We start from the raw sequence: 22,623 nt of genomic DNA on the forward strand, positions 1-22,623 counted from the left end.
GTGAATGGGTAACCACTCCACTGCTGGCAGTAATAAGTTGCATCATCTTCAGCCTCCACGCTGCTGATTGTGAGAGAGTAAGAGGTCCCAGACCCACTGCCACTGAAGCGAGCTGGGACTCCAGAAGCCAGGTTGGATGTCCTATGAATCAAGGGTTTGGGGGAAGCGCCTGACTTCTGCTGGTACCAGTGCAAGTAACTGGAACTTACACTTGAGCTGGCACTGCAGGTCATGGTGACCTTCTGCCCCAGAGAGGCAGCCATTATTGCTGGAGACTGGGTGAGCACATTTTCTCCTCTGGACATTATGACTGAAAAAAAGAGAAATAGAGGAAGATGGATTAGTAGAAATATAGGTAAAAAATAATTTTATACCATCCAACATTTAGATGTAAGAAAAAGAAAAAAAGTACATTTTAGACTCAAATTCCCCAGGAATAAGAATTTTAGTTGCATTCTAATCTCAAACTCCCTGCCCTCTGTTACCTGTGACACTGATTAGCAGGAAGCTGATAATCTGCACCTGTAAATCCATTGTGTCTTTGAATTTTAGTTCCTGGCTAATTACTCCTATTCTCACAAGTACTTTGCTTTAAAAGAACTGTGAGATATTTGTGGTTACAGAAGATGAAGTATGCAAATAGCAAGATATAGTATACGCAGTTCTTGGCTTATAACTTGGTCTGTTAACTAAGGTAAATCAGGTTAAACCAGGACAATATCTATGTATTTGCATTCACTACACTGAAAAAGAAGCAAATTTCTGTTTCCTCATTCTTCATTTTTATGAGGAAAAGCCTTATCCTATAGTATTATCCATATATTTTCCCTAAATACAAGATTTATTTGATCCACTAAACAAGGGATGTTCAATTGACTAGTTTGAGCTATATTCCTCCCACAATAAAGAATCAAGAATGACTGTTTATAATGATCACAGAAAGCATTATCTGTTTCTTCTTTTTCTGAATAATGCTCATTAGACTCCTCACCTACTCATTCTAATCTGTTCAGATGATCATTCCCACAAAGCTAATGAAAAAATAGCATCCAAATGTGATATGGAGCCCAGGTGTGCTCAGAGACATTTCTCCAATTGTCAAACACAGATGTCATTCCTAGAAGGATAGCAAAAATAACTTCCCAATGAAATCAATGGTTCTGCTGGATTTATGAGAATATGGGCTGGGGATTCAGAAAGATGAACTCATCAAATCTACTCTGAATAATCAACATTCTTGGTGTGTACTGTGCTTTGAAAATGTTTAGTTTATGTTCGATTTATTATCTGAGAATATCTGAGAGCACTTTTCCAATAAATTACATTTTATTCATTAAAGATTGACAGCACCAGAGTCTGAAAATCAAGTCTAAGTTTAATCAAAAGTTTTACTTACAGCAAAGACTGTGTGAATGGGGGAGGACTTGTATGAGCTCATACTGGGAGGAGAGCTGATATAATGTTGTAAAGTGAATAATACAATTTTCTTTAAAATACTTTTAATTTACCTCAGATAAAGTTTCAATTATCTTCCTATAACATTAAAGTTAGCATAGCCATGATGAAGCATGGCTATTTCTCTAGATCTTTCTTAAAAATGATTTATCATTCCTCCCTTCATGAAAGATTTCTTCCATTTTCTAATCAACTATTATGAAAAACAACTGGGAGACTCTGAGAATAGATAAATATATTGAGAGATAACTGTCCTAAGAATTGTTTAATTAAAGTTAATTATTAAGTATACCTTTCTGAGCACACGATTTTAACTAAATGGCTACTCTTCTTTCTGAATGAGAAATATTTTCACATTTCATTTTATTTAGTACTTTTATTCTGGTTACTTCAGCATGAAAAAATCTTCCATTTTTTTTTTTTTTGTGAATGTAGGTTTTATATTTCACCAGTTAAGGATACTAAATCATCCTTGGTGCTATATAATACAAATAAGTCAGTACAACATTCCATTAATCTGATTATGGATAAAGAAAAGGATGTCTCTGTCACCATCACACTAAATCTGAAATCAGTGTTGCATTCTCAGGAAACCTCAAAAAATAAAAAAATAAAAATATTTTTTTCTCTACTCTCTTGAGATAGAAGGATATCTAATGTTTTTATTTATTTATTTATTTATTTTATTCTATGGTTGTGAGTAGTTTGCCTGCATGAATATATGTGTCTAACATGCATTTTTGATACCCAAGGAAGTCAGAAGAGGGCTTCATATACACCAGTACTTGAGTAATGAATGACTATAGGCCATCGTGTCAATACATCAACTGAGTCCAGGTTTTTCACAAAAGCAACAAATGCTCTTAAATGCTAAGAAATATCCTGAAATCCAGAAACATCAAACATTAAAATATGACTAACTCAGTTTCATTTAAGAACCCTTGGTATTATGAATACAATGACTGTTATTAAAAACAGGCACAGATTAGAGTTCTTCTTGTGTGGATCATGAGCTCAGGGAGTTCTTGATTCCTTTCTTTTTTAAAAAATTTAATTTAATTTAATTTTTTTTTACTTATTCACTTTGCATCTGGCTCAATATCCCCTCCTACTCCCCCCCCCCCACAAACTTTTCATCACTACCCTTTGCCTTCTCCTCTAAGCTAGAGACCCTCTGGGTATCTCACCCATCCTGGCACTTAAAGACTCTGCCAGCCTAAGCAATATAGACCAGTTATTACAACATATCCCATGTACAGGTAACAACTTTTGACATAGCCCCAGCTCCAGTTGAGATTCCATCTCATACTTATCAGAATGGCTAAGATTAAAAACTCCAGAGATAACACATGGTGGCTAGGATGTGGAGAAAGTTAAACACTCTTTCATTGCTGGTGGCCATTCAAACTTGCACAAACATTTTGGAAATTTATTTGGCATTTTCTCAGAATAATAGCAATAATTCTACTTCAAGACTGAGCTATACCATACCTGGGCATATACCCAGAAGGTGATCCAACATCTCACAAAGACAACCATGTTCATAGCAGCTTTATTCATAATAGCCAGAAACTGGAAACACCCTAGTTGTCATTCACCTGAAGAATGGATAAAGGAAATGTACATGTACACAATGGAACACTATTCAGCTACTAAAAACCAAGACATCATGAATGTTGCAGGCAAATGGATGGAACTTGAAAATATCATCATGAGTGAAGTAACTGTCTAAAAATTGCATGTGTGATATGCACTCACTTATAAGTGGATATTAACCATAAAATACAGGTACCATGTTACACTCCACAGACCCAAAGAATCAAAACAATAAGGAAGGCCCAAACAAGGAATATAGAATCTTAATTAGGGGGGAGAATAATATAGTCATAAAATGCAGATAGATGGAGGGAACTAGGAGGGGGAAGGGGAAGTGAACGTGTATTCAGGATCATGTGTAGGCAAAGACAGAAGAGATGGTTTGATGGCCATGAAAATGAATTGAAATCTACAACTGGCAGGGGTGAGAATGTAGGGGACATCTCCAGGACTACACATAGAACTAGAATAATGGAGGTGCCCAATGATCAATGGGGTTGATCTTAGCTGTGGCTTACTATATTGGGGATATGAAACCTGAAAAGAGCACCTCCTTTATCCATACAGGAAACCTAGGGAACGAGAGAGACACCAACCCACCACCATATGTAGCTGATATGCAGCTTAACACTCTTGTGAACAACTTTTTTTTCATTATTATTATTACTTTAATTATTTTTTTCTTTTTTTAACACTCCAGATTTAATTCCCCTGCCAGACCACCCTTCAACTATGCCACATCTCATACCTCCTAACAACCCCCAGTCTCCACGAGGAAATCCCCACCACTGCACCACCTCACCAGACCTCTAAAGTCCCAAGGGCCTCATATTAGCTGGTGTATGTTGCCTTGTTGGTGATTCAATATCTGAGAGATCTCGGGTGTCTAGGTTAATTGAGACTACTCTCTCCTACAGTGTTCCCTTCCACCTCAGCTTCTTCCAGCTTCTCCCTAATTCACCCTCATGAGTCAGCAACTTCTGTCCATTGGTGGGGTACAGATACTTGCATCTGATACTTTCAGCTTCTTGTTGGGTCTTTTGGAGGGCAATCATGATAGGTCCCTTTTTGGTGAGTGTTCCATAGCCTCAGTAATAGTGCTAGACCCTGGGACCTCCCCTTGAGCTGGATCGCACTTTGGGGCTCTTGCTTGACCTTCTTTTCCTCAAGCTAATCATCATTTCCATTCCTGTAGTTCTTTCAGACAGGAACAATTATGGACCAGAGTTTTGACTGTGGCAACCCCATACCTCACTTTGTGCTATATCTTTCTGCTGGAGGTGAGCTCTACAAGTTTCCTCTCACCACTGTAGGGCATTTCATCTAGGGTCCCTGCCTTTGACTTCTGAGAGTCTCTCATCTTCTAGATCTCTGTAACATTCTGGAGGGTCCACCAAATGTCCTTCCTTTCAGGACCCCTATTTCCATTCTTTGTGCTGGTCCTCAAGGCTTCAGTCCTTTTCTCCCACTCAATACCAGATCATAGTCCCCTTAACTCCCCTCTCCCCTTTTTCTCCCAGTTCCTTCCTCCCCCCTTGTGGTTGCTTTCTCCTCAGTCACAAGTGGGACTGAGGCATCCTTCTATGGGCCCTTCAGCTTGTTGACTTTTTGAGTTCTGTTGACTCTATCTTGGTTATTCTGTACTTTATAAATGTGGGCTAATATCCTATTACTAGTGAGTACATACCATACATGTTCTTTTGGGTCTGAGTTACCTCACTCAGGATGATATTTTCTAGTTCCATCCATTTGCCTGCAAAGCTCAGGATGTCCCCATTCTTAATACCTGAGTATTATTCCACTTTGTATGTGAACCACATTTTCTGTATCCATTCTTCTCTCATGGGACATCTAGGTTGTTTCCACCTTCGGGTTTCACAACATCTTGTTTTCTTTCTTTTTTTAAATTACTTTTTTTATTAGATATTTACCTTATTTACATTTCAAATGTTGTCCCCTTTCCGGTTTTCCCCTCTAAAAACCCCTTCGCCCCTCTCCCTATCACCAACCAACCCACTCCAACTTCCTTGCTCTGGCATTCCCCTACACAGGGGCATAGAGCTTTCAAAGAACCAAGGGCCTCTCCTCCTATTGATGACCAACTAGGCAATCCTCTACCACATATGCCGGTAAGATAAAGGCATGATTCCTACATGTGTACTCTTTGATGGGTGACTTAGTCCCAGGGAACCCCGTGGGTACTGGTAAGTTCATATTGTTGTTCTTCCTATTGGGCTGTTAACCCTGTCAGCCCCTTGGATCCTTTCTCTAGCTGCTTCGTTGGAGATCCTGTACTTAGTCCAATGGTAGGCTCTGAGGATCCACTTCTGTATTTTTCAAACACTGGTAGAACCTCTCAGGAGACAGCTATAATAGGTTTCTGTCACCAAGCCCTTCTTGGCATCCACAAATTTGATAGGTTTGATGACTGTATATGGGATGTATCCACAGATGGGACAGTCCCTAGATGGTCATTCTTTCAGTCTCTGCTCCACAGGTTGTCTCTGTATCTCCTTCCATGGGTATTTTGTTCCCCCTTCTAAGAAGGATCAAAATATCCACACTTTGGTATTCCTTCTACTTGAGTTTCATGTGATTTGTGATTTGTATCTTGGGTATTCCGAATTCTGGGCTGTCCACTTATTAGTGAGTGCATACCACGTGTGTTCTTTTGTGATTTAGTTACTTCATTTAGAATGATATTTTCTAATTCCATCCATTTTCCTAAGAATTTCATAAATTCATTCTTTTTAATATCTGAGTAGTACTAAAGTGCATAAATGTATCACATTTTCTGTATCCATTCCTCTGTTGAAGGAAATCTGGCCTTTTCCTAGCATCTGGCTATTATAAATAAGGCTGCAGTGAACATAGTGGAGCATTATTGCATGTTCGAGCATTTACTGAGTATATGCCCAGGTCCTCAGATAGTACTATGCCCAATTTTCTGAGGAACCACCAAACTGATTTCCAGAGTGGTTGTACTATCTTGTAATCCCACCAGCAATGCATACATCCAGATACACTGAAACTAATAGAAAAGAAAGTGAGGATGAGTCTCAAACACATGGGCACAGGGGAAAATTTCCTGATCAGAACACCAATAGCTTATGCTCTAAGACCAAGAATTGACAAATGGGACATCATAAAATTGCAAAGCTTCTGTAAGACAAAGGACACTGTCAATAGGACAAAACGGCAACCTACTGATTGGGAAAAGAACTTTACCAATCCTACATGTGATACCTGGCTAATATCCAATATATACAAAGAAATAAAAAAGTTAGACTCTAGAGAACCAAATAACCCTATTAAAAAACTGGATACAGAGCTTAACAAAGAATTCTTAACTGAGGAATACCAAATGTTTGAGAATCACCAAAAGAAATGTTCAACATCCTTACTCAACAGGGAAATGCAAATCAAAACAACCCTGCAATTCCATCTCACACAAGTCAGAATGGAAAAAAAAAAAAAAAACAGGTGACACAGATGCTGGTGAGGTTGTAGAAAAAGAGGAAATTCTTGTTTTCTAATATTATGTAATTACAACTCTTGGGCTGGTGATATTGACTGAATAGAAATATGATTGTGAGCATCAACTTCTGTATTTGCCAGGTATTGGCAGAGCCTCTCAGGAGACAGCTATATCAGGCTCCTGTCAGCAAGCTCTTGTTCACATCTGCCATAGTGCCTGGGTTTAGTGGTTGTTTATGGGATGGATCCTCAAGTGGGGTAGTCTCTGGATGGTTATTCCTTTAGTTTCTGCTCCAACATTTGTCTCTGTAACTCATTCCATGGCTATTTTGTTCTCCCTTCTAAGAAGTATTCTGAGCTTCTGGACTATATCCACTTATCAGTGAATACAGTACCCCCAGAGCTCCATGGGTCTAAACCAAAAATCAAAGAAAACACATGGTGGGACTCATGGCGCTTGCTACATATGTAGCTGAGTATGGCCTATTTGGTCATTAGTGGGAGAAGAGTCCCTAGGTCTTGTGTAGGTTCTATGCCCCATTATAGAGGACTGCCAGGGCCAGGAATGGGAGTGAAAGGGTTGGGGAGCAGGAGAAGGGGGTAGGAGGTAGGGGATTTTTGGAGGGGAAACTAGGAAAGGGAATAACATTTGAAATATAAATAAAGAAAATACCTAATACCCAGAAACTTAGAATACACATGATATAAGATACAAATTGCAAAACACATGAAACTCAAGAAGAATGAAGACCAAAGTGTGGACACTTTGCCTCTTCTTAGAATTGGGAACAAAACACCCATGGAATGAGTTACAGAGACAAACTTTAGAGCTGAGACAAAAGGATGCACCATCTAGAGACTGCCATACCCGAGGATCCATCCCATATCAGCCTCCAAACCCTGACACCATTGCATACACTAGCAAGATTTTGCTGAAAGGACCCTGATATAGTTGTCTCTTATAAGGCTAAGTCGGGGCCTAGCAAACACAAAAGTGGATGCTCATAGTCAGCTATTGTATGGATCACAGGGCTCCCAATGGAGGAGCTAGAAAAAGTACCCAAGGAGCTAAAGGGGTCTGCAACCCTATAGGTGGAACAACAATATGAACTAACCAGTACCCCCGGAGCTCGTGTCTCTAGCTGCATATGTATCAGAAGATGGCCTAGTAGGCCATTAGTGGAAAGAGAGGCCATTGGTCTTTCAAACTTTATATGCCTCAGTACAGGGGAACGTCTGGGCCAAGAAGTGGGAGTGGGTGGGTAGGAAAGTTGGGTGGGGGAGGATATGGGGGACTTTTGGGATATCATCGGAAATGTAAATGAAGAAAATTCCAAATTAAAATAAAATAAAAAATATAATGCAAAAAAAAAAAAAAGTGAGAAAAAAAAAAGGAATGTGATTGTGCTGCCATCTATTGTTAAGATAGCCAAAGTGAAGGCAGGGTTGTATAATGTCCATATTGGAATCTAGAGGAAATACTACATTTACAGTGTTGTGTGCCAAATAGTAGTTTGTTTAGAATAAAAGAAGTACTATGACAAATGTGACGATTCTATTTCCAGTGGTTATAGACAAGAATAAAATAGTGTTCATACAGACACATTCATACTTATACCACATTTCATGACTTCATGAAATGAAAATACAGAGGTATTAAATATTCTCTGAAATTCAGTGAGATTACAAAAGATAAAATAATATAGAAGTTTCTTATGGTAATGACGGTATAAAGTCATTTATTATAAAGCCACAATACAACAAACTGTTGAATATCCAATGATGTTTTAAAATGATGGCACATTATGATATCTTGAGATCATGTGGCAGCTTTAGAGTTATAGATTGTTGCTACTGCTCAGAATCAAGGAAGAGTAGTGATACTACATATAATGGTAGAGTAAATATTAATTACTTGCAATTTGAAATCAGGTTTGCATTTAAAAATGCAATAATTTGGTAACCTTATAATGGAAAACATTACTTACCTGAACTACCAAATATACTATTAGTAAATTAAGAAATATTATAATGAATATCTCTATAATTTCAATACCATCGATATAGGCCTCACTGAGGTACCCCACCTGGCATAGCTTCTATTTTTCAATTCTTAGAGAAGCAACAGATTGCCAAAAATAGATTATGGTGCACAATCAGTACACTTTTTCCTTATTGAAATATTTAACTTTTGGTAATTTTGGTAAGTTTGGTTATCTCTTTGGTCTTCAGTTAGGTGGAATAATTGGGTTGAGGTAATTTATAATCATTTTCTTATTTTTTAAAAACTATAACATAGCCACATACTGTTTGCCCATGGAAGGAGTTACAGAGACAAAGTTTGGAGCTGAGATGAAAGGATGGACCATGTAGAGACTGCCATATCCAGGGATCCACCCCATAATCAGCTTCCAAATGCTGACACCATTGCATACACTAGCAAGATTTTACTGAAAGGACCCAGATGTAGCTGTCTCTTGTGAGACTATGCCGGGGCCTAGCAAACACAGAAGTGGATGCTCACAGTCAGCTAATGGATGGATCACAGGGCTCCCAATGGAGGAGCTAGAGAAAGTACCCAAGTAGTTAAAGGGATCTTCAACCCTATAGGTGGAACAACATTATGAACTAACCAGTACCCCTGAGCTCTGGACTCTAGCTGCATATGTATCAAAAGATGGCCTAGTCGGCCATCACTGGAAAGAGAGGCCCATTGGACACGCAGACTTTGTGTGCCCCGGTACAGGGGAACGCCAGGGCCAAAGGGGGGGAGTGGGTGGGTAGGGGAGTGGGGGTGGGTGGGTAAGGGGGACTTTTGGTATAGCATTGGAAATGTAAATGAGCTAAATACCTGATTAAAAAAAAAAGAAAAATGCAATAATTTGGTAGCCTTATAAATGGAAAACATTACTTACCTAAACTACCAAATATGCTATTAGTAAATTAAGAAACATTATAATGAATATCTGTATAATTTCAATACCATCTGTATAGGCCTCACTGAGGTTCCCCACCTGGCATAGCTTCTATTTTTCAATTCTTAGAGGAGCGATAGACGGCCAAAAGTAGATTTTGGTGCACAATCAGTACACTTTTTCCTTATTGAAATATTTAACTTTTAGTAATTCTGGTAAGTTTGGTTATCTCTTTGGTCTTCAATTAGGTGGAATAATTGGGTTGAGGTAATTTATAATCATTTTCTTATTTTTTAAAAACTATAACATAGTCACATACTGTTTGCCACTTCTTACTCCTTTATCCATACAAAGCCACATCCACTCCTTGCTCTTTCTCAGATTCATGGCTTCTTATTACCTCTATTCATACATAAATAAAGTCAGTTTGTTCGACTCATATTGTTTACATATGTAATATGCAATTCTCTTTGCAACAGATGGAAATCATTTCAAAAAAGACTCCACAAATAATCAAAATGTAGATACTAGGAGATCATGTTGTGACCACTCTTAAATTATCCAACTACAACACACTTTCTGCACCTATTGCCCAGGAATCATTGCAGAGTGGGTAAAAACATTTTAAGAGCCAGAGAAACTGCAGATTTGCTCTAAGATAGTGTGATGGTTTGTATATGCTCAGCCCTGATTTTGAAACTATTAGAAGGTGTGGCCTTATTGGAGTAGGTGGGTCATTTTGGATATGGCTTTAAGACCTTCATCTTAGATGCCTGAAAACCAGTATTCTGCTAGCAGCCTTCAAATGAAGATGTAGAACTGTCAGCTCCTCCCAAACCATGCCTGCCTGGATATTGCTATGTTCCCACCTTGATGATAATGACCTGAACCTCAGAACCTGTAAGCCAGCCTCAATTAAATGTTGTACTTATAAGACCTGCCTTGGTCATGATGTCTGTTCAGAGAAATAAAACCTAAAGCAGACTGTGTCTCCTAGAAACACTAGAGAAGCTGCATCCAGGTAGTCTAAAGGCTGATGCATAAACAAGACATGAACAAGGATGACTCCTGCATACATTTAAACATTGAAATGGTAATTCTTCAGGGATTCAGGGTATTCCACCCTAAATAAAGACTTATGATATAGATGTGGAAATTCTAAGAGTAGGAGAAATAACACTCTTAACTGGAATAGAACCACTGGGTAATCAGTAAAACAGGACTGTATTCAAACTCAGTGTTTTTTACTTTAGTTTACCACAAAGGACACTAGTAATAGGGAAACTGATTTTCTGAGTTTCTTCTGATGGAAGGGTCCAGCGGATCCTGCACCTTCTTATGTTGCTATGGATGTGCCCTGATATAATCTGTCTTCCAGGAAAAATGACCTGAATATGGAGACATCAAAATAGTACAGGATCTTGCAACTGATCTTAGATTCTCAATAAAACTTGATAGTAGGACTGCATTGATGAATAGAAGACACATTTTGGACACAGAACATGACAGAATCAAGTACTATGGACAAAGTACCTTCTAACAAGAGACTAAAGCTGGACAAATCAACCATTTTATGGTGTGACAACATTTTATAACATATGATGACTCTCTGGTAATGGGAAATTAAGTAAACATACAAATACCCAGGAATTTGGTTTCTCTGTTTCTTGTCTTTTGGTTATGGAAGCTTCGTTTTTAACTAATCAGAAGTCAATGGAGAAATACATAACTAGTCAGAATGATGACACAATCAGACCTGAATGCTTAGTTTAATATGGGGCATCTAACTTATATCTCTATCTAAAGTCTCAGAAAGTGTCATGGAATAGGTAGAGATTAAATGTAAAACTCAGAAAATAGGAGGAGAGCTATGAAATGCTGTCCTCTGGACACAATGTGCCTATTCCAATCATGAACTCAAGAAGCAGTGATTATCTGCAAGATCATGGCAGTCAAAATCTTGATCTAGATGACAAGTTCACCTCCAGGACTCAACCTATACTGAGCAAGTAGTGGTATAGTGGTTTCTGGAGATGCAGAGCCTTTAGTATTAGAGAATATAATATTATTCTCTAGTACTAAAGGTGAACATAGGGTTACCATGTTTCAGAAGAGGGAACCACATCCATGCTCATGTGGATATCACTACCTAGGATAAGTAGGTTATAAAGAAAAATATGAGGAAATTTGGAAAGATGGTTGTATTACATGGATGTAAAAAGTATGAGAGGGAGGAAATGAGAATAGACATGATAATAGTTTGTTGTGTATTTGAGTAAAACTCAAAAATATAGAAAATTTTAAAAATAAGCTTTTATCTGAATGCACAGATTGACTCTACATTATTAGTCTCCCCCCCTCACCTTCTTCATTGCTGTTACTACAGGAAAAAAACAACACATTAACTCTTTTTTTTTAATTTTTTTATTAGGTATCTTCCTCGTTTAAATTTTCAATGCTATCCCAAAGGTCCCCCATATCCACCACCCCAGAATCCCCTACCCACCCACTACCCCTTTTTGGCCCTGGCGTTCCCCTGTACTGGGGCATATAAAGTTGGCAAGTCCAATGGGCCTCCCTTTGCAGTGATGGCCGACTAGGCCATCTTTTGATGCATATGCAGCTAGAGACAAGAGCTCCGGGGTACTGGTTAGTTCATATTGTTGTTCCACCTATAGGGTTGCAGTTCCCTTTAGCTCCTTGGGTAATAACTCTAGCTCCTGCATTGGGGGCCGTGTGACCCATCCAATAGCTGACTGTGATCATCCACTTCTGTATTTGCTAGGCCCCGGCATAGTCTCACAAGAGAGAGCTATAAAAATAAATATAAATAAAAATATAAAATCAGCAAAATTTTGCTAGTGTGTGCAATGGTGTCAGCGTTTGGAAGCTGATTATGGGATGGTAACTTAATATTTAATAAAAATCTGTTTACCCATCAATATAGCTCTAGGTTTTCTTTGTCTATTTCCTAGTTTGGACTTACATTATCTGTAGCAGAAACCTCTCTGTCCCTTTTCTTTGCCATGTCCCCTTTCAGAATGACTGTCACTGTTTCCACTCTGTATTTTTCCTCTTTGATTTTACACTTCTCATTTATCTTTAAACTAGTATTCATAGCTATTACATTATTGTTTTGCACATGTTTCTAAATTTTGGGTTGTTGTGATAGGTGTTTATGCTTCCTATTTAAGCCCCTTTGAGAACTCAAATCATTACTCTGAAAATGGTCACTTTTGATGTCAGCAAAGCTTTGGAAAGAGACGTTCCTAAAGACAGATGGTCTTCAGAAATGGCAGATAAACATGATGCAGAACACTTGTGAGAAAGCACCTTTGTGGATTCTTTAGGATAAACAATCACACTTGCCTTCTCTCCCCAAGCACTTGGTACCTATACAGGGGCGACTCAGTTGTAGGGTTGCTTATGCTCCCACAGTGAGCAGTTAATTATGTTAATAATTTTCAAACCTGAGGACTTAAGAATGAATTGGGGGAGCAATCTCATCAATATACTAAAGAAATAATACACTGGAAATAAAAATTGGCAAATGGTGACTCTTAGGTGAGTTTCACACAAATTCTCATTTGATAAAAACCTCTTTCACACAACTGAATGATTAATCTTCCTTTTCAGATGGGTGTCAAAGATCAAGGAAATACAGAGGTAAGAAAGATTCATGCAAAATCTTGCTTGCATGTGCAATAGTGTCTGCATTTGATGACTGATTTTTGGATGGACCCCAGGGTGGGGCAGTCTCTGGGTGGTCCGTCCATCCTTTCGTCTTAGCTTCAAACTTTGTAACTCTTTCCATGGGTATTTTATTCCCTATTCTAGGGAGGAATGAAGTGTCCACACATTTGTCTTCCTTCTTCTTGACCTTCTTGTGTTTTGCAAATTGTATATTGGGTATTCTAGGTTTCTGGGCTAATATCCACTTATCAGCTAGTGCATATCAAGTGACAGTGCCTGGCAAATACAGAAGTGGAAGGTCACAGTCATCAATTGGATGGAACACAGGGCCCCCAATGGAGGAGTTAAAGAATGTACCCAAGGAGCTGAAGGGGTCTGCAACCCTATAGATGGAATAACATTATGAACTAATCAGTACCCCCAGAGCTCATGTCTCTAGCTGCTTATGTAGCAGAAGATGGCCTAGTTGGACATCATTGAGAAGAGAGGCCCCTTTGTCTTTCAAACTTTATATGCCCCAATACAGGGGAACGCCAGGGTCAAGAAGTGGGAGTGAGTGGGTAGGGGAGAAGGGCGGGGGAGGGTATAGGGGACTTTGGGGATAGCATTTGAAATGTAAATGAAGAAAATATCTGATTAAACAATTTAAAAAGGAAAGATTAATGCATAGCTGTTAAGATAGCATTGTCAAGATCCAAACATCATGAGACCATTAGCAAAATTAGGGCAGAATAAATGACCCACAGCTGAGTTCAGTTTTGTATTTGTGAAAGTAGAAGCCAATTCTCACATGGATCTCTAGACCTCAATTACTAGGCTTCTGGTACTGATCTCATCATGGTTCCACTAAGTTCAAAAGCAATCATTCTGCTACTTTACTACTCCCCAAACTTCAATAGTACAAAATTTAATTGAAAAGATTTAAAAGAAATGATTGAGTAAAAAAATTTGGAAGAATATACTGCCTCATGAATTAGAGGTAAAGGGAATTTGATGTTGATTACTAGAAATCTTGGATTATCATTTGATTATACCATAAAGAGAACACATATGAATTTGATTAATATGTAGCATTATTTTAATAGGTAAACATGGAGTAAAACTTCTTTTCTTGATATATATATCAAGGTCCCAGACTTTGTAGTCCCCCAGATCTTAGCATAACTGAGGCTGTAAACACTCAGTCCCAAGTGGGAAGTCTGAATCATATCCCTCTCCTTAGAGCTCCAAGAACCCCAGTAAAGAGGAGACAGAAGGAAGTAAGAGGCAAAAAAGAGATGGAAAACACCAAGAAAACCATGCCCTCGTATTTGATTTGAACAAAGCTCATATGAGCCCACAGAGAATGAGGAACATGTATAGGGCCTTCACACGTCTCTACCACTTCTTCTGCATGTATATTATGGCTTCCACTTTAATGTATTTATGAGATTCCTAAAGTATGCAAATAAATGTGTCTGCAGTGCTTGTGTTCTGTTGGATTCTTCTGTCCAGTTTCAATGTGTGTAGTGATAATGGTGCACAGCAGTATCAAACACTGAAAATAATCTTCCTCAGCCACGTAGAAAGGGTTTTCAGAATTGTCTATTTCATGAATCCTTCCTAATTCTCTGATTTCCATAAATTGAACCCTAAAGAATATGATACAGAAAAGAGGAAAGCTGAGGGGAGATATTGAGCTAAGGACATTACTCTTCATTCATTTTGGAGACAATTGAACCAGGGTGAGTTCTAGAAAACTTGGGGGGTTACAGTATATTAATTCATGTTCCAGAATTAGAGGAGGAGGCATATTTTCTCATTTTGTTTTATGTTCATGCTTGTTTTGATGCATAAATTACTATGCATGATTTTCATAGCACAAGGAAGCCAAAAGGAGATGTTAGATGTTGAATATTATGGATCTGGAGTTACAGAGGATTGTGAGTTTCCATGTGAGTTGTGGTAGATAAATTCAGGACCTCTGGAAAAACAGCCAGTGCTCTTAATAGCTGACCATCTATCTAGCCCTGGAAGAAGATAATTTGTTAAAGTCACCAGTATCACTACTTACCCCACATATGAAGGAACTGTGAACAATATTAGTAAATGGCAGAAAAGAGGATTTGAACAGAAAGAAAAAGTCCAAACAAGAAATACATTGCAGTCTATTGAGTAGTTTAGTAAAAATAAAACAATTAGATATTCTGAAGATGGTTCAACAAATGACATACACTTAAAAAAGAAAAATCGCTACAGTAGATATTCTGAAGGTGGTTCAACAAATGACATACACTTAAAAAAGAAAAATCGCTCTAGGGATATTCAAATGTCTACATTGGTTAAGTGCACAATTGGTAAAAGACAGTCTCCAACCCCCCATGACTTATTTGTTAGAATCAGTGGACTGACATCCTCCTGTTAGCAGTGCTATAAGTAAAAAAAAAAAAAAAAAAAAAAAATGGAAAGAGTTCAAGTTACAAACAGTTGTTCTCTTCATGTTCTTCATCTAAAGGAGAAATTGAAATAACACCAGTACTAGTATCTATTGCAATGCTGAAAAGGTATCAAAGTATTTTTATAATAAGGTCAGCCATTGGCAGAAATAATCAGCAGTAAATTTTTCAACATTCTCATGTAGAATGAGAGACCCAGACACAGAAAAGTTAAATTACTAAGAAAAATTAGACCTTCCCAGGCCCTGATTATTTGTGTTGGTCCACTACCCTCACTTGGAACATTTTGTTAGTCTTGTTGTACCCTATCCAGGAGTCAATCAATGTCTGGTCACAGAACAGCTATGAAGACTCCCTCCCAGTTTCTGGTGTTCTTGCTGTTTTGAATCCCAGGTATGGAAGGTTGACTATGGGTAATCTTTAACCATTTGTAATCATGACTTGGAACTTCAGAGAAGTCATTTTTGTCTTGATTAAACATGAATATTGTTTGTATGATTCCAATTACAGGCATAGCCGGGCACGGTGGCGCATGCCTGTAGTCCCAGCTACTCGAGAGGCTGAGACAGGAGGATCGCTTGAGTCCAGGAGTTCTGGGCTGTAGTGCGCTATGCCGATCGGGTGTCCGCACTAAGTTCGGCATCAATATGGTGACCTCCCGGGAGCGGGGGACCACCAGGTTGCCTAAGGAGGGGTGAACCGGCCCAGGTCGGAAACGGAGCAGGTCAATTACAGGCATAATATTTGGCATCCAGTTAGTCCAATCCTCTTCCTACTCATCTGCATATGTAGAGGACAGAGTCACCATTAATTGAATGGCAAATTAGGAGATTACTATATCATTAGCCTGATATCAGCAGAAACCAAGGAATGCTCCTAAACTCCTGGTATACCACACATTCAAGTTGAAATCAGGGGTTTCTTCAAGAATAAGAAGTCATGGATCATTTTGTAATTTCATTATTCTTTTCCACTTTTCATCTGGCCTAGTAGATGGACAGCTTTAGAAATAAAAATAAATAGTAATAAAATAGAGTTGGCATTCTCTCAAATGAAAGACAAAAGTTGTACATTATTTGGGTTGCAGTTATGCCTAAGGCTCTCTGTTCTGTGAATTTTCATGATATTCTGTAATTATGAAATAATGAAGCCTTTCTTAAAGGATATGAGATTGTGATGTCCAGGCTACAGATGGATGGAAAAAATGTCATTTTGTCTACTTTTCTAATAATAAAGCAAAAACTGCCATGGAATAACTGTGTGCTGGGTGAATTCTTTTGTAGGTGAAAGTAAACATTTATTCCAAATTATAGTGAGACCAACAATCATAAGCTAGCAAGAGAAAACTTATTTTGAACTTTGTTTTTTATTTACTTATGTATATGTCTGTATGCCATGTGTATATGCCAATGCCTTGAAAGTCTTTGTTTTTATAGTGTGCCATGTAGATATATACCAGTTGATTTGCAATGAGGTAAGGCCTCTCTAAGATACAATCTCACTACACCATAAATGAAGCCAATAGTGTTAGTAAATACTGAGATTTTCTAATATGCCTTGATACATGCTTGAATAAGAACCCTTGTTTCATAAATGTCATGAATCTTTTCTTTGGACAGTTTTGTTTTATACCCACTATAGACAGCCAAGGTAACAGAACACTAGATTAAGGCATTGCTCATTTTCAGATCTATAATATAACTATTATGCTATTTAGCATATATGGTGTATGTGTAGTGTATGTGCATTGATTATGTATACTTGTATGTGAACAAATTATGTGTGTGTGTGTGTGTGTGTGTGTGTGTGTGTGTGTGTGTGTGTATGAAAAGAGTTTCAGGAGAAGAATTGGTTTTTCCTGGATAAAGAATTCCTCAGGACATTCATAGAAGGATATAATTTTCTGTTATCCTTTAAGCACCTTGTATGAGAGGGAGACTCAAGAAATCCTTTATCCCTTTATTCAGTCTCCTGTGAAGTAAATACGAACAAACCCACAGAGATGAAATAAAAATCTTCTGTTGTTTTGAGAGGTTTATTCTACTCAAGGCAATCTGTTGGCCCTCTGGGGAGGCAAGAGTTTTAACTGTAAGAAGTATGGAATCCCAAAGGGCTACTATGCAAAACACTGTAAGTTAGAACTGAAAGTATGTTGTTATTAAGAAGACACCTTCTGTTTCCACTCTTCTTCACTGTATTATTAAATGTGATGAATAGCACTTTCTGTAGTGTACATGTCAAAATAGTTTATAATAAGAAATGAATGAAACTGGCTGGTCATATGACTGAACTACAGCTCACCATTGATACTCAAAGTAAATTTTAATAATGAATTCCCGGATCATTTTAGTGAACAAATCTTAGAGACACAAGGTCACACTAATGAGGAACATATTTAAGGAAGTTTGAAGAACAAAAGTCACAAACAGAAAACCTGAGACTTTATTCTTCTTTTGAATAAATGTCATAGTCTCATTTGAACACAAATGAACCCTTGATTAAGTATTATAAGTTGCATAGTGTAGACTGGAGCAGAACCTATATAATACAAACCCTGTTAAATATTATGTTTATCCAAATAGTTTTTGCATCAAAGATCACTCAGAGCCAGTAACAAAATAATATATGTTGTCAATATTCCAACTCATAAGGCATACCTTCCACCATGCTTTTTACTTTGAGCTAAATATTCAAATGAGTTTTGTTTTTAAATCCGATTTTCTAATTTTGGCTGTTTTTTGTGCATAACTATTTATTGAACATATTATATAGGCAAGTTTTGAGTATTCCTTTAACTAGGTTTCATAAGTTAAGGTTTCTTTATAAAGAAAAGAAACTGAGCTCATTCTGAAAAGTTTTTGAATGTATTTCAAACAACCCATTATAACTTCAATCTAATATTCCCCTCTTGGCAAAATGTATATCTAATATTAATTTTGGAATTGAATCTTTTTGGTGCCTTCTTCTTATTCATATGAGACTCTAGTACATGAGCAGGAATAGGTAATTTCAAAAACTCAAGCAGCAGCACTTACAGACAATGATCTGCAACTCTGGGAACACTCCTTTAAAATCAAGTAGGCTTTCTCCCAGGAATGCAGGGATGATTAGATAGATGGAAAACCATCAACATAATCCACTAAATAAACAACTCAAGGGAAAAAAAAGAAAAACACAGGATCCTCTCATTAGATGTTTAGAGCATTTGAGAAAATTCAATACCCCTTCATGGAAAAAGTCTTGGAAAGATCAGGAGTTCAAGACCCATACCTGAATATAGTTAAACCAGTCCCAAACCAGTAACAAGCATCAAACTAAAAGGAGAAAATCTTGAAGCAATCCCATGAAAATCAAGGTCTAAACAATGCTGACCACACTCTCCCTTTCTATTCAATGTAGTATAGATTCGAAATCCTAGCCAGAGCAATAAGACAACAAAAGGAAGTCAAAGGGATACACGTTGGAAAGAAAAAGTCAAAATAGCACTATTTGCAGATTTTATAATAGTACACTTAAGTGACCCCAAAAATTCCACCAGAGAGCTCTTATACCTGATAAACCACTTCACCAAAGTGGCTAGATATAAAATTAACTCAAATAAATCAGTAGTCTTCTACGAATAAAGAATAAATAGTCTGAGAATGAAATTTGGGAAACAACACCCTTCACCATAGTCATAAATAATATTGCATACCTTGCTGTGACTCTTACCAATCAAGGTAAAGATCTGTATGAGAAAAACTTCAAGTCTCTAAAAAAAAAAAATCAAAAAATATTTTAGAAGTTTGAAAGATCCCCCATGCTCATGGATTGGTAGGAATACTACAGTAAAAATGTCCATCTTGACAAAAGCAATCTATAGATTAAATGCAATCACATCAAAATTCCAGCTCAACTCTTCATACAATTAGAAAAAGCAATTTGAAAATTCATTTGGAATAACAAAAAAACCAGGGAAGCAAAAGCTATTCTCAACAATAAAAGACTTTCTGGGGGAAGCACCATCCCTGAACTTAAGCTGGACTACAGAGTAATAGTGGTTAAAACTGCATGGTGTTAATACAAAGACATGCAGGAAGATCAAAGAAATAGAATTGAAGACCCAGAAATGAACCCACAGAACTTTGGTCAGGTGAACTTTGACAAAGGAGCTAAAAACTTCCAGTGGAAAAAAGACAGCATTTTCAACAAATGGTGCTGGCTCAACTGGCGTTTAGCATGTAGAAGAAGGCAATACAACCCATTCTTATCTCCTTGTACAAAACTCAAGTCTAAGTGGATCAAGGACATCCACAAAAGACCAGATACACTAAACTAATAGGAGAAAAAGTGCAGAAGACCCTCCAATACATGGGCAACTGGGGAAATTTCCTGAACAGAACACCAATAGCTTATGCTCTATAATCAAGAATTGACAAATGGTACCACATGAAATTGCAAAACTTCTGTAAGGCAAGGAGACTGTCAATAGGACAAAACTGAAACCAACAGATTAGGAAAAGTTCTTTATTAATGATAAATCTAATACATTGTTAATATCCAATACATACAAAGAACTTAAATTTTACCCCTGACTATAAAATAACTCTATTAAAAGTAGAGTACAGAGCTAAACAAATAATTCTCAACTGAGGAATACCAAATGGCCAAGAAGCATCTAAAGAAGTGTTCAACATCCTCAGTCATCTAGGAAATGAAAATCAAAACAACCCTGAGATTCCACCTCACACCAGTCAGAATGGCTAAAATCAAAAACTCAGGTGACAGCAGAAGCTGACAAGGCTGTGCAGAAAGAGGAACAATCCTGTATTGTTAGTGGGATTGCAAGCTGGTACAACCACTCTAGAAATCAGTCTGACATTACCTCAGAAAATTGGACATAGTATTACCTGAGGATACAGCTATACCACTCCAGTGTATCCACCCATAAGATGCTCCAACATACAGCAAGAACATATGCTCCAGTATGTTCATATTATTTTTATTTATAATATCCAGAAGCTGGAAAGAAGGACCCCGATGTCCTTCAACAGAGGGATTAATAACGAAAATGTGATACATTTACACAATGGAGTGCTACTCACTTATTAAAAACAACGACTTCATGAAATTCTTAGGCAAACAGATGGAGCTAGAAATTATCATCCTTAGTGAGGTAACCCTATCACAAAAGTAGACATATGGTATGTACTCACTGATAAGTGGATATTAGCCCCAAATCTCAGAATACCCGAGATACATTTCACAGACTACATGAAGGTCAAGAATAAGGAAGAGTGGGTGCTTCAGTCCTTCTTAGAAGGGGGAACAAAGTACAGGAGCAAATACAGAGACAAAGTGTGTAGCAGAGACTGAAGGAAAGGTTATTCAGAGACTGCCCCACCTAGAGATCTATCACATATGCAGACAGTAAAGTAGGACAGTGTTGTGATTGTCAAGAAGTACATGGTGACAGAAGCCTGATATAGCTGTCTCCTGAGTGACTCGGCCAGAGCCTGACAAATACAGAGGAAGATGCTCACAGCCAGCCATTGGACTGAGCACTATATCCCAATTGGAGGTGTTAAAGAAAGGACTGAAGGAGCCGATGGGGTTTGCAACTCAATAGGAAGAACAACAATATCAACCAAACAGCACTCCCAGGGTCTAAACCACCAACTTAGGAGTACCCATAGAGGAACACATGGCTCCAGCCTTATATGTAGCATAGGATGGCAGTGTTGGGCATGAATGTGAGTAGAGGCCCTTGGTCCTGTGAAGGCTGGATGCCCCAGTGTATAAAAATGTGAGGGCAGGGAGGAGTGATTGGATTGGTGGGTGGGGACACACTTCATAGAATCAGTAGGAGGAGGCATGGGATAGGGGGCTTCTGGGGGTCGGGGGAAAACCTGAGATGGGGGATAACAATTGAAATATAAATATATGAAATATCTTTTTAAAAAGTGGGCCTCATATTTTCTTGTTTGTGCTTGTCATATTCTTCTTCCTTCAGAAAGAAACATCTTCTATTATTCTTATGAAAATAGATTTTATATTTCAGTAGTAATGGCACTAAATCATCTGTGCTGTTACATAAAGCAAACAAATAATGACATAGTTCAAAGAGCTCATTGTAGATAAAGGATGGGATATCTCCCTCAGGACAGTATTGAAATTAGTGTTTGGTTCTAAAGAAACATTTAAAAGTAAAATAATAATTGTCTTGGTCCTACTAAAAATGAGGAATGTCTGATTTTTTTAAATTCATTCAGGTTTATTTAATTTCTTCTGTCTTTGAATGTTTTTTCTTCATATATATATGTGCACCTCATTTAAGTTTGGTATCCAAGAAAGTCAGAAGAAGGCTTTAGATCCTTTGGGACTGTGATTACACATAGCATTAAATCACCATATGAATGTTGGTAATTTTATCCAGGTCATCTGCAAGAGGAAAAAATGCTGTTATCTGCGTTGGTGAGCATGGGGAGGGGGAATAGGATAGGGGATTTCCAGAGGGGAAACCAGAAAAGGAATAACATTTGAAATGTAATAAGAGAAAATATCTAATAAAAAGTGCTCTTATGTGTTAAGTCACCTTTCCATTTCCTGGGACGTACTATTTTAATAAGTACTAGTCATCTCTGGTACTGTTACTATAAGCTTCTAGTGGAAATGGATCATCCTATAACAGGAAAATGCGTTGCTAGAATCCAGAGTTGTGGGAGAGTTTGTTCTCCATTTCTGAAGACAGAGGAATTGCTGGATAGTCAGGATCAGTAGGCTAAATGTGTATATAGTAATTCCCAAGGGAACTCTAAAGGAAGCAAGACTTGGGGATCTTCCTGGAGGCCAAGTAGATCAAGCATATAAAGAATGCTCATTTTCAAGTATTAAGCTCCAAGATTGGTAATGGTGACTGGAAAAATATGTGTGAGTGGTGCCATATTTTTCTAAAATACTGAAAATGGAGGTAGGATTGGATATTGTCTATTTTGGAGTCTAGAGAAAAAGCTACACTCATGGTGATCACTGAAAAATGTTATTGTGTATAGGAAACATACGTTTTATTGAAA

The 22,623-nt window shown here is 37.8% G+C and overlaps 1 gene segment (V, D, J or C) and 1 further gene; one reads left to right on the top strand and one right to left on the bottom strand.

Annotated features, from left to right (window-relative positions):
• The window catches only part of Igk (immunoglobulin kappa chain complex), a 3,171,119-nt gene that overhangs the window by 1,944,617 nt on the left and 1,203,879 nt on the right, over positions 1–22,623 (top strand).
• Igkv4-58 (immunoglobulin kappa variable 4-58) lies at positions 2–506 on the bottom strand. The segment is given in 2 exon segments: positions 2–310; positions 486–506. Coding segments are annotated over 2 exon segments (330 nt in total).

The sequence above is a fragment of the Mus musculus genome, chromosome 6, assembly GCF_000001635.26.
Source record: "Mus musculus strain C57BL/6J chromosome 6, GRCm38.p6 C57BL/6J".
In the NCBI taxonomy this organism is placed as follows: domain Eukaryota; kingdom Metazoa; phylum Chordata; class Mammalia; order Rodentia; family Muridae; genus Mus; species Mus musculus.